The sequence below is a fragment of the Prinia subflava genome, chromosome 5, assembly GCF_021018805.1.
Source record: "Prinia subflava isolate CZ2003 ecotype Zambia chromosome 5, Cam_Psub_1.2, whole genome shotgun sequence".
NCBI lineage: Eukaryota > Metazoa > Chordata > Aves > Passeriformes > Cisticolidae > Prinia > Prinia subflava.
The window spans coordinates 32,360,985-32,377,109 of record NC_086251.1 but is presented as its reverse complement, the minus strand read 5'-3'; the positions used below and the strand labels follow the sequence as shown (position 1 = coordinate 32,377,109).

The 16,125-nt window shown below is 34.7% G+C and overlaps 1 protein-coding gene across 1 annotated transcript in view; it reads right to left on the bottom strand.

Moving 5' to 3' along the window:
* LOC134551321 (formin-like) overlaps window positions 1–16,125 on the bottom strand; it is a 130,998-nt gene that overhangs the window by 84,616 nt on the left and 30,257 nt on the right. The window contains exons 4-5 of the mRNA XM_063398809.1: window positions 7,744–8,519; window positions 4,014–4,164 (exon numbers count right to left, since the gene is read on the bottom strand). Of these exons, the coding sequence (XP_063254879.1) occupies window positions 4,014–4,164; window positions 7,744–8,519 (927 nt within the window). The remainder of the gene's footprint in view (window positions 1–4,013; window positions 4,165–7,743; window positions 8,520–16,125) is intronic.

The window sequence follows — 16,125 nt, the reverse complement described above, 5'->3', positions numbered from 1 at the left end:
CTTCACTTTTCATCATTCTCCGTCTTCTTGACTCTACAGTTAACAAATTTTCAATGAAAGGGTTGTAGTGCCTAAATCTAGATGCAGTTCTTAACTGAGATGTGGCTGACTAGTCTGTCTTGCAAGCAATACTTCTTGATCAGAGCTCTGCTTTTCATTTTTAGTAGTACCATGATTTGTTCCTCTTGTGAGCCACTGTAATGCCAAGACTCCTGCTGAACTATTACCAGTCAGTTACCCAGCTGTACTCCATCTTACTTTTTAGGTAGCTGAATATCCTTAATTATATTAAGGATAATGCAGTTAATTACATTAGCATCGTGCTTATCTTTGTCTGTCAGACAGATCTCAGATACATGAAAGCCTTCTGAAGGATCTACTTCAGTACACTTGAAGGCTCTCACAAATAGGTGGTGGTTGCAGAGTTAGTATTCTGCTATCCAAGAAATACGTGAAAATACCAAGGTAACTACAACCAGCAAAGAAGTCCAGAGAGTCCTCAGTGTATCTTCCTATTTTGACAATGAGTATATATATGTATGAATAGAAATATTATTGATGATATATTGGAATATTATTGATACAAGTATTCATTTTATAAAATATATATTATATTGTAATTATATTCTATATATGAGTATATATATATAATACAAATATAAACTCAGAAGTTTCCTTTCTGAGTATGACTTGCCAAATGGTACTGGAAAATAGACCAGTCATTCAATTTATCTTAATCACACAATCAATCAGGTTGAAAAAAATTCTGCCAAGTCCAACCTATGACTGAACACCACCATGTCAACCAGACCATGGCACTGAGTACCACAGTCAGTCTTTCCTAAAACATCTCCGGGGATGGTGACGCTGCCACCTCCCTGGAGAGTCCATTCCAATGGCTAATCATCCTTTCTGTGAAGAAATTCTTCCTAATGTCCAACCTAAACCTCCCCTGGTGCAGCTTATGTAGGACATTTGAACATTTCTGGCTGAAAATGGCAGGTGTCTACCAGCTGTAAGTAAAAAAAAAAAAAAAAAAAAAAAAAAAAAAAAAAAAAAAAAAAGCACAGCATATGGCAAATTTTTTGATCTGTGTTGCCATGCAGGGTCTACTACCTGGAAAAATGGGTAAGAACAGAACAAGTTGGAATTTCTGTAGGCCTTCCACAGAAGTATTCATTTCACAGCCTAAGCATACAGATTATTCCAATTTTGTTCCACAAAACTAGTCATTCTGGGAATAAACAGAATAACATAATTTTATTTGGACCTGCAAAAGAGTTAAATGAGAAATGCTTACCCTCTAATTCAAAAGATAAAATCTTACTTCCAACTGAAAAAGGAACTTGACTGTGAGGCACTGATGTAATTCTCATTCAAGGAGCAAACTACTGAATAATCATGTTTTAATAAGCCATCCTGCACCATCTATTGGTCTGTCATTTCCCTAAATACCGAAGAGGCTGAACTTAGTTTGTACAAGATGCTATGAAATAGGACATAGTTTGTGCAGAGAAGATGAGGGGGTCACTCTTAACAGGTATCATTAAATACAAAAGCTTAACTATTTCAAACACAACTACAACTTCATCACTGTACCTATATCTTGCTCTGGAAGGTTCTTTTAGATAACATGAAAAAGGAATTTATAAATGAGTACATAAAGACATGGCATCAGCTAAATCTGTAATATATGATGGGCCTCATAGGATTTGTGTTTCTTAATGTCCATAGAAAGCATCTTTAACCAGACTATACAACCCCCTATAATGTGATACTGGTGCCATTTTTAAGACCAGACAAGTAGAAATTTAGGTACTGAAGCAAAGAAAAAGACTCTTGATAAAACCCTAGTATATATAATTGTTAGAAGAAAGGCAAGAAACTTTGAGAGCCAAAAAAAAGCGTAAGAAACCAGAAATGAAACCAGTCAAACTGACAGCTTTATATTGATCTACAGGAGCTCTCTGTTATTACCTACTAATACACCCTCCTGTAAGTTAATAAAACGCCTTTCTACTACTTTATCATTTGCAGCCCACCAAGATTGATCCACTGGAGCCAGCCTGCAGATATCTGGGCTTTCAGAGAGACAAAGGAAAACACAAGACCATCTAAGAGGGCCAAATGTCTGTAAAAACATTCAGCAGCTACTATGAGTCATTTAACTGAGAAAGGTGAAAAAATGGGATATACTAAAAGAAAATGCTTCTGTACTCAAAATTTGCTTTGATTTCTAAAAGCAGATTTATTTTTAATTTTTAAATTGACCAAATAATGGATTGTTTCACATTACTGACCATGAGTTTTGTGAATTCTCACAGAAAAACCTACATTTCCCATGATTTGTAACGTCATCATCACAATCCCATTGGTTTTCGATACTAAAAACATGGCAATACATATAATTCTGAATTTATTTCTTAGGGAATTTATTTTCGTATTTTGTCACAGTACTTTGAAGTACTTTTTCATTTCATTAATTTCAATAAAATATCCATTGTCTTAAAATAGTATGTTTACTTTTAATAACAAAGCAGAATAATTAAAATGTTGATAGAAATAAAAAAGATGCCTTTGTATGAAAATACTCTGGTTGTTCACAAGAAATAATGCATATTATTATACCAATATCTTCTGTGAGTATTATCCAATTCAATTTTGGGTAAGCCAAGAGAGATCACTATCAAACCATGCTGCTCAAACAAATAAGTTAGTTTACAAAGCAGCAAGAAAAAGAAAAAACACAATTTCATCTTTCTGTATATATGCTTAATTCTGTACCTGGTTTGCTGTCACCCCCTTGGAGAAGCAGATATACTCCCCTAATTACTGAGATTTCGAAATAAAAAGGCAACTATTTGTGCATATTAATTCCCCATTAAAGTTGTGGAGATTAAATTCTGCAAAGTTCTTTAGAAACCTGTATTTCCTATTACATAATTACTTCTGAAAAAGGTAAATTAATGAAACATAAAAGTAGATGTTAGAAAGAAGGCATAAGATATGTGAACTAATGGAATTTATGGATACAGCTGCTGTTACATATCACATTCACTTCAAGCATTTGTCAAGTAAAATATCTCAAAATATTTTTCTCAGAGATGGTCATGCCCAACTTCAGTCTAATATTTGAAGGACTGTAACAATTATTTCTTTGGTGTGTATTTGCAAATGCCAGCATGTCCCCATCCAGGCCTTTAAATCATTTTAAATGATTTACTTTTTGCATTGCATGAATTTGAGTTCTATAACTTCTACAGCCTTACTGATACTTCTCATTAGCTGTTGCATTAAGACACAACATAGGAAATTTGTGGTCAAAGATGTTCTGAAAGATCTGAGAGCACCCACATATATACGTGTTTCACGTTCTATTTATTATAAAATTCAAGGTAGCAAGCACAGCTCACATGCAAAGTGCCCTCTTGTGGTTCCAAGCAGGTAAACTCAAAGAGATTTAAAACACAACAAAAGTTTCCATAGATTCTGATGTGTAATCACACTGTTTTAGGAAAACAGTATTGATTATTATTCAGCCTAGAATTTTTCTGGCAGCAAATACCACCAATGGCATTTCTTTCTCCTATCTGCACATCCCAATTGGCAAGTGCCAGCTGTCTGTAATGGATCGTGTCTGAAGCAGACAATATCTGCACTACAGCCGTGACACAGCTACTGCCTGTAGCTTTGGCCATTAAAGACATGATTGTCCTGACCCTTCCTGACACAACACCTTAGCTATACTGAGAAAAAAATGACATTCCTTATTCAAAATGTTACTATAAATTTCATTTTTCCAATAAAATTAATCTCAGTGGAAGAGAGGTTTGCTGGAGTAACTAATGACAGCCCTGAATTCTCATGCAAGAGAATTGAGATTGAATCAGCAGTCCAGAGTTTCCTTTCTTGCTCATTCACAAAACCCCAAATATTAAAAGGGAGTTTTCTCAAAATGAAAGACTAAACAGTAACAAACAATAAAAACAGACAAATAAAGAAACAATAAATACCTTTTTGGCCTTGGTTTTTTTTTCATAAGTCTCTGATAATGGTTTTCTTTTTTCCTGAGTGGTGTCTTTGGAGAATAAATATTCAAACTCAGTAGTGTCAAGTATATCAGGTTCTTCCAGTGATTCCCATAATGTTGGCATAGCAGTTTTCCTATGAAGGGAAAGGAAATAATAAAATTTCAAATGTTATGAGAAACCGTAATACATCTAACTATAATAGATGAAAATTCTTGATAGATTTAAACTCAAAGCAACACAAAGAGCATTCCTTTCCCATACTTCGCTCTTTTAAGGAGTCATAAAGTTTTTCTATTAGTTTTAGTTATTAATTTCAGCTATTTAGTCCATGCCTGCTAGGCTATTGAAATGCATCATTCTTAATGTACCGTTCTCTGTGCAACAACAGCAGCTTGTGCAAATACATGTCAAGAGATTTCTGCCACTTCAACTAGGATTAGAAGTACTTCAATGTCAGCTTTTTTGAGAAATACCCAGTAATCTATTTAGACCTATAAAAATAAACAATAGCAACAAATAGTGAAAAAACTTTATTTATGCATATTTTAAGAGCATTTGGGGCAATTTGTATAGGACTTGATTTACTTTATGTTAGCCACACATGTTGTATGCTCATATTTATCCTCGTTGCAGTTCTGAGAAACTAGAGTAATTATGTGCCTTATATTTTGGGAGACTAGCCAGTATTCTTCTCCATTCAACCAACTGCAAATTTAAATGTGGATTATCTTTCCTTCTTTTTCTGCCTTCCAAGACCAGATTTAGTTTTGGATCAGTTGGGAGCTTGTTTACACAATCCTCTAATTTTATCTGGATTAGGGGAAAATAATATGTAGTGCTACAAACATTGTACATCAATTCTGAAAGGGCTTTGTTTCAAACTTTCAATGTCTCAGGAAAACATGAGGGACAAAACGTCTGAGTATTCTTGTCCGTTTATCAGTGGAAGGTGGGACCAGGACCACTTCTTCCAGCAGATGTCACTAAAAGGCAGTGAAATTATTTGCAACTAAAAGAAATTGATGAAAACCACCATAACATACAAATAGCTGATGTCACTAAACACAGATGTAATATGCGACAAAATGGAATACCTACCAATTCAAAAGGAACCAATTTTTTTTTTCAAATTTAGGATTTTTTTTCTACTTAATATTTTACTATATCATGTATGTCTGAGGAGCTTTTCATCTTTTTCTATTAGGATCTGCTGATGCAGCATATTCTGTGCCACAGGACATGCTTAGAGCTCCACAGCTTTGCTCTTCCTGATATTAGTTGCCATGTTAGCAATACTGAAGAATGAAGGGTTCTCTTGGCTCTGCAAGAAGTAGTCCTGGACAGCTTCTGATCTTGAAAGATCAGAAAACCCTTGAAGAAATTTCCAGTGCTAATACAGACTGTGAAAATGCTGGACCATTACATCTGGTGACCAGTAGTTCACCAGAATGCTATGAATTATACCTTGCCTTGCAAAATCTTGGTGAACCAGCACTATTTCATAAAGAAACCTTTTATTCTATTGATTCAATGGGGAGAATTACAATAAAGTTTGTTTATGAACCAACTATTTATTCACTATGAAAAAATTATGCTGAAGAAATACTGGGAAAGTAAAACCAAAATGTTCAAGCCTCCTGCTCCAAAATATTTCAGTTCTGTAAAATTTTGTTTTTCAAAAAATTTTAATTTTTTTAATTCTGAAAAACCAAGAATATACAACTGACATTTCACTAATTTCTTTGTTCCTGTAAAATATTTTATATAAAATAGTAATACTTTACAATGTCTTATTACACCAGAATAATGGTACTTTCTCATCAAATTAAATTCAGAGCTGTAAAGTAAAATAAAATTCATATTTAAATCCACTTAACTGCATATATTTACTTCAAAAGTGTTATAATGTAGTAAAGAAACCTGAAAATAAAATATTATTATAATATTAAATAATTAAAATACATAATCTATAAAATACAATTATTACAGGATAAATAAACTATAATAGATAATATATAGATAATATATAATATAATCACACTATATAATACTGTATGTAATATACTGTGTGTATATATTGTATAGCAATACAATAATAGGATGTGTTATGACTGTAAGCCATAAATAACAATACAATTTAACCTATTAAAATGTTTAAATTTATCATCTTGGTAACTGCTGCTAGGCTAATGTAATTCTGATCACATAATAATGATTTGGATTTCAAGATCTAAATAATAATGTAATTTCATTTCTTGCATTAATGCAGGACCTGAATTAATGAACAACGCTTCATGAAAATAAAATAGTCTGTGTCACTTAAACATCCCCCAAAAATCTTTTCTGATCCTTCCTTCCTAATGAGCTCTATACAGTAATAAACACAAGAAGGAAAGTCAGAATCAGTCAAATCCAAAAGAGCAGCTGAGTAGCTGTGGCAGTAAGGTATTAATGCTGGTTCAGAAAGCGTAATTAGGAGACCTGCTTTTCTCCTGTCAGTAAATAAACGGGTAGCATAAACAAAGATTGTGGGACCATTTCAAAAAAACTGGCCAGAAATTGTTTATTTATGCCTGTTCACCAAATGGCCACCTACAAACTAGTCCATAAAGCAATGTATTTCGTAGTATTTTGGATTTGGTACAACAGAATACAGTACTACAATACTGTTATAGAACCACAGAATGACCTGGGTTGAAAGAACCCTGAAGATCCTCTCATTCCCCTTGCCATGGTCAGGGACAACTTCCACTAGACCACACTGCACAGGGCCCTATCTAATCTGTCCTTGAACACTTCCAGGAAAGAAGCATCTGCAGCTCTTCCTGGAAACCTTTCAGTGCCTCACCACCATCACAGTAAAGAATTTCTTCCTTTCATTCCATGTAAATCTACCTCCTCTGTTCCATAGATCCTACTGATACTGGGAGTTGCCGCAATTCAGGTGGAGACCTTGTTTGCCCTGTTTGCAGTCCCACTACTCAAGCATATCAAGGTCCCTCTGGATGGCATCCCTCCCTCACACACATCTAGGATTCCATCCCTGCACTAAATCCCAGTAAGGTGGGTATTTTTTTTAAGTTATGTGTCTATTTTTTAAAGCTGTAGAGGTCTCCATAAGTACTGAGACTTGTCCATAATGGACAGTTCATGCTACAAGTTGCTGAGCTGCCTATGTCTACACATATGCTTTACTCTTCCTGCTCTGACAGAAATACACAGAGAGATTAGGTTCCAGTTTAACTGTTTTGAATTTCTAGAACTGGAATCATAGAGGATGACACAACATAGTTCTCTGGAGATACGACCACATGAAAAGACAGACTAGAAAGCAAAAATGCAACTAAATTTTCCCCTGACCAAACTTAAACATTTAATTTCTAATTCTAATGCAGACTTATTTTAAGAAAAAAAAAATCTTTCTAATCTCTTGGCTATACTTTTACCTAAATCTTGAATGCACCCTGTCACTATAGTTATCCATGCAGTGAATTATTGGGAAAAAAAGCCCAAATAAAACATCTTTTGGCTGCGATACAAGAAGTTTCCATTTATAATACATATATTTTTAATTTAAATATGATATTTTAAAACAACTTATTTTTTCAGACTTCTAGAATTGATTCAGGTTTTTTTTCTAGAATTACCTAATTTTCATGTCTGTACATTGACCTGTAAGTAGCAACTCTAGTTCCAAGTAAATGTATTTTACCTGTTGTCTTGCAGTTGTATTCGTGTCCAGTACAAAGGCTTCATGGGACGGCCAGGTTCAATGGCAGGTTTTCGAGGACCTTGGTTTGAAGATAAAGTGCTATTAAAAAAGAACCCAGGCCCAGGAGGTGGAGGGGGTGGAGGTAACCCAGATCCAGGCAGTGGAGGAGGAACAGGAGGTCCCAGCCCTGGAAGCGGTGGTGGTGGTGGTGGTGCTTGAGAATTCCTACAGCCTTCAGAAAGTGGAGGTGGCAGTGGAGGACCAGATCCAAAGTGGTGTGCCAGTGAAGTCGGACCCACTGGCAAAGGTGGCGCTGGAGGAACTACAGCGGACAGTGAAGACTCGGGAAGGGGAGGAGGTGGCGGTGGCGGTGGAGGAGGAGGAGGAGGAGGCAGCATTTGCTTTGGTTGACAAGACAAGACACTTTCTGATGACTGTACATTGTAATTGTCCTTATTTTCACTTTGGGCAGATATACTATGTGTCAAAGAAGAAATATTAAGCTTTTTGGGTACTATTTGGTTATTTTTCACAGCTCTGTTTTCTTCTTCACTAGGCTTTATGAAAGTTTCTCTGTCAGTCTGTATACATACATTTCGGTATGCTTTTGGTGGGTTATCATCTTCAGTAGAAACACCAATATCCTTTGCTTTTTCATTTCTTCTGTTTAATTTATTATCAAGTTCATTCTTCAGATGTGCAATGGTTTCCTCAAGCTGAGCAGTTGAGACAGCATGTTCTCCACGAATATGGAATACCCTGAGTTCAAACTGAGACTGCAGAGCAACAAGAGAAAAACCCTTAGTGCAAATATTTTTCTGAAGTGTTTATTTTGTAGTCTATTAAAAATCTCCACATTTAAACTATGTTCTTGCATTGAGCAAAGTGGGAAACACTTCCCTTTCCCAGTTTTAAATGGTTTTATTGCAAGCTATTACATAATTGGACAATTACTAACCTTTAAAGAAATGTAAGCAGGGTGCATTTCAACAAAATATATTTTGTAAGTAAAAATCAAGAATATCAATTTGGGCAAATTCTAAGTTGTACATTATCTCTAAGCAGACTTACCAGTTTTCAACTGAATGCAATAATTAATGGTATATTATGGAAAAAAGGTACCTTTTTAAAATGTTATTCTATTTAATGTCATGAGTTCATTTCATTTCATAAATATGTCATATATACATATAGAGAGAGAGATAACATGTTAGGAAATAAAAAATAGATTAACACATCACAACAGATCACAACAGAGGTTGAAATTAATTGCAGATAAATAAACTAACATCTCGATCTATTAAGTGTTATCATCAATAAAATTCACAGAGGTACACATAAATTCTTAAGTTTATCTCTACTATTAAATTAAAGTTTCATTTCTTCCAGATCTATTTTAATCTACAGTTCAGGAAAATAAACTTTAGAACCAAGGGAATCAAGAGGATTTCATTGGATAAGTAAGTAAGGAAGGAAAAAACTCCCACTTTTCTTACCGTATGTCAGAAAGATACAAAACATTTGCCACAGAAATATCTCCTTTAAAAAATCCAGTATAATCCAATACTGCTATTCCAGGTTATTAGGTCCCTACAAGTTATTTTCTGTTATGCCATGACACTATCAGGCAGCTGGCTGATATTACCATTCTTTGCAAGGCAATGACTCCTGAAATTGAGTTTTTCATGGTTCTGTCAGGATCCTGCTACAAAAGGGAAACCAACCTTTTTAATAGAAACACCTAATGAGCTGTGATTTTCCCAAATTCCTACAGGCACAGGAATTTACACTTAAAATTCCCATGCAGTGCTTGTCAGAACTGGCAACATAGCACTCCCTACTTTCCCATTCCAACTTGAGTATTAGGTCAGAGCTACTAATTTACAGCATTAATTTATATGTATCCAAGTCATATATGTGTAACTCAGCAAATACAATGTGATAGTTGTGATTTTAGATTGTAAAATGAAGCTTGACTAGATATGCAAACAAGATACTCAATTCACTACTTACAGGAATTGAATTCTAATTGAATTCTAATCAATTTAGTAAGATAAAATCCAAAGTAAACAATCTGAAAACACTGGGTACAACATGCTTCTTTACACTGGCAAGTGTAAAGGTGGGAAACCAAGTTTAAAGTCTTACAGAGAGAATCAAACAGGTTTGCATTGGAAACAACCCAACTTCTATTAGTCTTATAGACTACTCAGAACAAATATGTATAACAGAAGACATTTACTTAGCTTCCTACTATTACTCTACTGGCACTCATCTTCATTATTAGTTCAATTCAACTATCACAAGATTTTCTGCCATTTGAATTGCTCCAAAGAAATTGCCTCTCTTTTTACACTTGGCTTACTGATCCATAAATGAGGTAATGAAGCAAGTTTGCCTTAAGGAATTTAACTGTTGCAGTTTTTTTAAATCATAGTACTTTGCTCCTATAGGACATCAAACCTCCCTCACAGAACAATCTACTTTGAATGTTAAAGATTTTCCCAGCAGTAAATCTGAAACCACCTTAAAAACACACTGTAAAACAAGCACAGTATCTAACAAAACCATTTATTACATTTAAATGGGCACAAAAGCAACTGTGTTAGTATTATAAGCCTTTCCAAATGCACATCTCCAGTTTTGATTTACAATATAAAATTGGAAGTTTAAAGTCAAAATTATATTTGAGGTGAAAGAATGAAAAGCAAGAAAAAGGACAAAACTTTCACATTTTTAGAATTATTTTCTGTAACTTGAAAAAAACCCACAAACAAGAATTAAAGCTAAAATTACTAAGCATTAGTAATTACAAAAAAATAAGTAATACTTCTACTTACTAATAAGTAATAAAACAATTTTTTTTTATTTTCATTACTTTTTATCTCAAAGTAAGTCTTATTCACCAAAGCAAGATTACCTTATATACCTATGATAATACATTCAAGGAAAGCATCAAGAACATGAATATTAATATGTACTATTTTTAATATTAATATGTACTACTTTATGCATAAATAATACATGCATATTCTTAATAAAGGTCTGCTTCCTGGAAAATATTTCTTAAAACGAGATTAAATGCTCTGAAGTCATATGATGAATCAAAGGGAGAGCAAACATCAGATTCTAACAGTTTGGTCACAACTATTTTAGGCAAGATGAAATGGAAAAGTATTTCAGCAGGAAACAAGATATTTGATGGAGGGAAGGTATGGGAAGAAGGCTGGAGGAGCAGAAGATATTAGAAGGCAGCTGAAACTAAAGCTTAGAAAGCCACCCTTTGCATGAATGAACATGATTTATTTCTGAAGAAGGATATAGGATTTTGGAACCTATCAAAGAAAATTTTTGCAAAAATTGCTGCATAAAATGAAAGCAAGACACTACAAAGAACAATGTAGGAGATGTTCATCAGCAAGCTCTGGATATAAATATTTAGATATCTTTTTTTTTCATTTGAAAAATGCACTTGCCACTTTGCTAACTGGTAGAGAAGCCTGTTTGCTTGCTTCCCAGCCAACAGCACTCATTTAAGAAATCTGGATTGTATAGCTACATTCAATACCAAATTAACTATTGCAAGGAACATATTTCTATTGTTCTGACTATTTCATTTTCTTGCACCAATAATCTGCTTTTTCAGAATATCAAATTAAGCCCTCAAGCCTTGGTCTGTTGAGGTTCTCTGGCTTTCCATTGCATCAGTGACTCTTGCCAGTCAGCTGTTGACGTATTACTTCCTCTCCTGTACATACACACACACACAAAATTGATACAGCTGCCTAAATTTCCATGACAGGAGAGGTATACTTTTTCCAGGTTACTGCTACAAATACCATGTTTGAGGCACGAATATTTCAATAAAGCCTTATTACTATTTTCTCTTCATACTGCCAGCTTCAAAGAAAAAGTCCTAATGTGCTGAAATCAGATTTCAATCATCAATTTGAAAGTACCTTTTGAGTATCTTAAGCCTAATCCATACAGCAGTGTGCTACTGAAATAGTTGCCTTACTTTGGTACAATCTTTCTTGTATTAATTGTCAATATTAAATAGGCAAACAATACTATGCTATTATGCTGAAGTACCCCATTAAAATTCAGAATTCACAATAATTCTATCAGACAAGGAAACAGTCTGAAAATACTTGCTACAATTCAAGAAAGAGCATGGCAGTGTACATAGCCACGAAGGGACTGATCAGTGGTATGGCAATTCTAAGGGAAAAGGATCTGTGAAGGACAGCACATCACAGACTCAGTCAACCCTGTATTAGGATAAAAAGAACTGTCATATGCAAAACCAGGAATCTTTGTGCTTTATTCAGTACTAAAAGCTATGTGTTTCTTTGGTTTAAGAGAAATTCTGTCCCTGTGTTCATAATCACTGCTATTTAAATTTGGGGCAGCTCATTTGGTCTTAATTTTCTAGGTTCAATCAACAATGCCTTTTGTCTCCAGCTCACTCTTATTGGATAATGCTCCCCTTGTTTCCTTAGTTTCTTTCTGTTTCCATTGCTGAAAAATACTTTCACTGATCCCTTAAATTTCCTTTGCAAGACGTGATTCAGCCTGAGTGTTGTCAAATGCCCTTTTGTATTCTGAATTCTAAAGTAGCCTTCCTGGTTAATGTACCTCTTCCTCCTTTCTTCTACAGCTCTCTGCTTCCACCCAGTACTTTTGAAGAGGTTGAATGAAGAGGCAGTTCTGTCTATCCATCTTGATAAAATGTCTTTTGATTCCAAATCTGTTCTTGCTTGGCATGCAGGCTTTTTTGCACCTCTGATTCTGACTAAAGAAAAGGTTCTTGCCTATTTTCCTTTTCAAGCCTCAGTAGTGCAGTTGTACTAAAGAATTAGTTTCTTGAATTTGTCAAGATCTGTCTGGTATCTGCCACTGAAATGGACATGATCCACTTTCCTTGGGTAAAATCAATTCACCAAGCAAGTGACCCAACTGACTCTCAGACCCCTTAAACACAGACATTTATATTTAAGCTTAGAAGGCCTGTGTTACCCTCTTCCTAAAAAATTTCTTCTGTTAAAGAGTAAAATAAAAGCCACTCCTGAAGAAAAAAAATACTCCTCTTTACTAGAATACATTGTATCAGAGGATTATGCAAATATCCAAAACTACTAATACACTGTAACCTGGAAAACAAGAGGAGTGTTTGGATTGGCTTCCCAGTGTCTTGCTGTTCTCTCCTTTTACACCCATCCCTCTGGTGTGTGTTTCCAGTGACCTCCTTTTGGCACCTGTTAAGAGACTTGACTCAACACAGAGAAAAAAAGGCAAAATATATTTTCTGACAATGCCAACAAACTCAGCCTTGCTCCCATGGGACCCAGGAAATGATGAAGCATATGCTCAAGAAAAAAAATTACAAATATTGAATCAATGTACAATACTGCCATTAACCATTAAAGCATCAGACGATAAATCATAGATTAATCACAAAAGCAAAGACTAAATCCTATCATTCATGTAACCAACAGGTTGTCTAAATGTCTTTGAAATGGTAATGTAGATTGACACGGAAAAATCTCAATACCAATGTGACAGCTTTTCTCTCTGCTCTGATATGTGAGAGAAAGATTACAGTCTCATTTAACATAGTCAGTGTAGTCAATTGCAGTCAATTAAATGCAATCACATGAAGTCTATTTGTTGTTGTTTCACTTCTTTATATAATGTGATTTTATGTGAACAAAAACTTTTTAACTATGACACAGAACTGCTCTGTTATGGAAAGCTGTAGAACAATTTGTATGTATGAACACAAGGAAAGTAGAAAATTCTACAGCAATCTACATTCAAAAAACAGTCGCTAGCTTATTAGTCAAGACTTATTTGCACCATAAATGTTTAAAAATCTTGAGAATTTTAACAGTAAAACATATTTAAAAAGTTCTCTAAAACACTGCTCAGAGCAAGCAATATGCAGAACTTCTGCTTTGAAACTAGCAAGTTCATGCTCCACTATCAATGCCTAAAACTTTTTCACTAGCATTTACAGTGTAATTCTACTCTGAGAAGTGACTGTGTAAAAATGACACATATTTAATGAACAAAACTGTTGTAGGTATATCAGAGACAGACCTCTTTTTTAACTGAGAAACACACACTTTTACAAGTTTTTACTCTAATTAGAGTGGAAAAATAACATATTAGGGAGAAAGTGAGCTCGATTTTATTCCCTTCTCTGACTTTTACACAGTGATTGTTATGTCTAATTAGTTACTTATGCCAAGCCATGAAAATAAAAACAAGTGGGAACAAAGAAGACACAAAGTATCCAGGGAGGTAGTTAGTAGATGTGGATATGTTCCAGCAAGGAGGACATTAAAAACAGAAAAAGAAAAAAGATAACAATTACTGAGTTGCCAGCTAAAAGCTTTTTAAATATACTTTACAGCTTTTTTTTATTATTATTATTTTGGCCATCAAAGAAGTGTGCACAGACAAGAGAGGAAAAACAAACTCTCAGAGAGCGCCTCTAACTTGGTTTTGTTCATTCTAAGTAATTTAATCTTCAGTTTTTGGAAGAGTTCACACTTTTTTATTCTTCTATTGTGTAGACAAAAGAAAAGAAGCTCTTTTTTGTTGAATCTCTGTCCTTGAAAAATCATACATTTGTTTTAAATTTTAACAACAATCAGAGGTTTAGCAAAGGATTTCTCCACAGGGAAAAAAAAGTTGAACACATGCCAGTTCACATAAAAATAAACATCCCTCTCTAACAAACACCTCAACAAACATAACAATTACATATGGCATATCATCTCCAAGGACACATAGTGAGGATCCTACACCTCACAGTAAAAAAGTAATGACTGACCATTCTCTAACACTCCCAGATCTCTCCATATTCATGTAGACAGTGCACACAGAGTCCAATTCTCTTTCCAATTTAAAAATAATAAATACATAGCTTTATAGAGGAAATGTAGCAAAAGTAGTTGGGACAAAAGACAAACAAACCCCCCCAGCTATTTCCTATTCATTGTCCTTATAGAGCCACTAGACTCCATATGTACAAATAAACTGGCCAAAGGCTGACAGTAGAATACAGTGGGAACAGGAATTGAATCAGGCACATGGAGTGATCCTTGGGTGTCCTAGGCAGGGCCAGGAGCTGGACTTCAGGACCCTCCTGGGTCCCTGCAACTCAGAATATTCTATGACTCTGGGATTCTGATTTTTTCACACTCATGATAAGCTTCCAGTGACCTCCTAACTGTAAGGTAACAAACACACTTCCGTTTTATCACTATCAGAAGAGTATGAACAGCCATGCAAAGCAGATCTATGAGACAAGGACACTGTAGATGAATTCTGACCAGGACTCTCTATTTTAAGAGACTATTTTGTACAAGGTACAAACCACCCCTTGCATTATGGGCTGCACACAGTCCTATATTCTTTTAAGCTCCAGCATCTTTGCTTGCTGCTCTTTGTGGACCTTCCATTATCTCTTAATGTTTTGTGCTCTTTTTCATGCTCTTCATAGAGTGATCTCTAAGTTGCCTTAAAGTTTGCTTTCCTCATCATGATTGCCTTGTGTCTGCTCTGTAAACATTTCTGTCAAGTAACATTAATCTAGGTATTGTTTCCTGCTCATACACACATCGTTCCTTCAGTCCTTCCATGGTTAGGAACAACCATCCAATCATTTCAGATTACACAAATTAACTCACTTGGAGACTTTTGTTATACAATACATAGCTCACAATAGCTCATCTCTAGTTCTTTTTCTACAGCTATCCTACATATATGACACTTTACTCAGATCAACCCACTTAAAAAGGGTAAATAACTTCTCCATAACTTCTAATGAAATAACCATAGATTAGATAGAACCCTTGATGTGCCCTTGGCATTTCTTGGCAATCTTTCAAGATTCTGCAAGCATTATGAATCCAAATATATGGAAAAATATGTCTAATGACATCCACTGTACTACACAGCACACTCCACATTTATGGATCCTCTTATGTCCACTTCATCACCCAGTAAGTGATGTACTCTACTGTAGAATCTCTGTGCCTACAGAGAAATCTCACTGGAATCTAAATTCTTCTTGTATTTGATTTATATCAAAAAGAAAATTATTAATGCCTTGGATTCACTAACTTCTTACCACAGCCATGTTTGCTAAACAACGTCATTCCTTGAGACAAATGATAACTCTAAAAAGCTAGATTAAATAATACTTATTAAAGCCAACTATTAACAACATGTGCTTAAAGGGGTAAATTTCAGGTACTAATAAACATTAACAATAGATAATTTAACATTTTATGTAGATTTTAAATGTTTGGTAGGTAACTTATACAATTCCCAGCAATACTAAAGTTTCTCATTTGAATTAATGTTTTT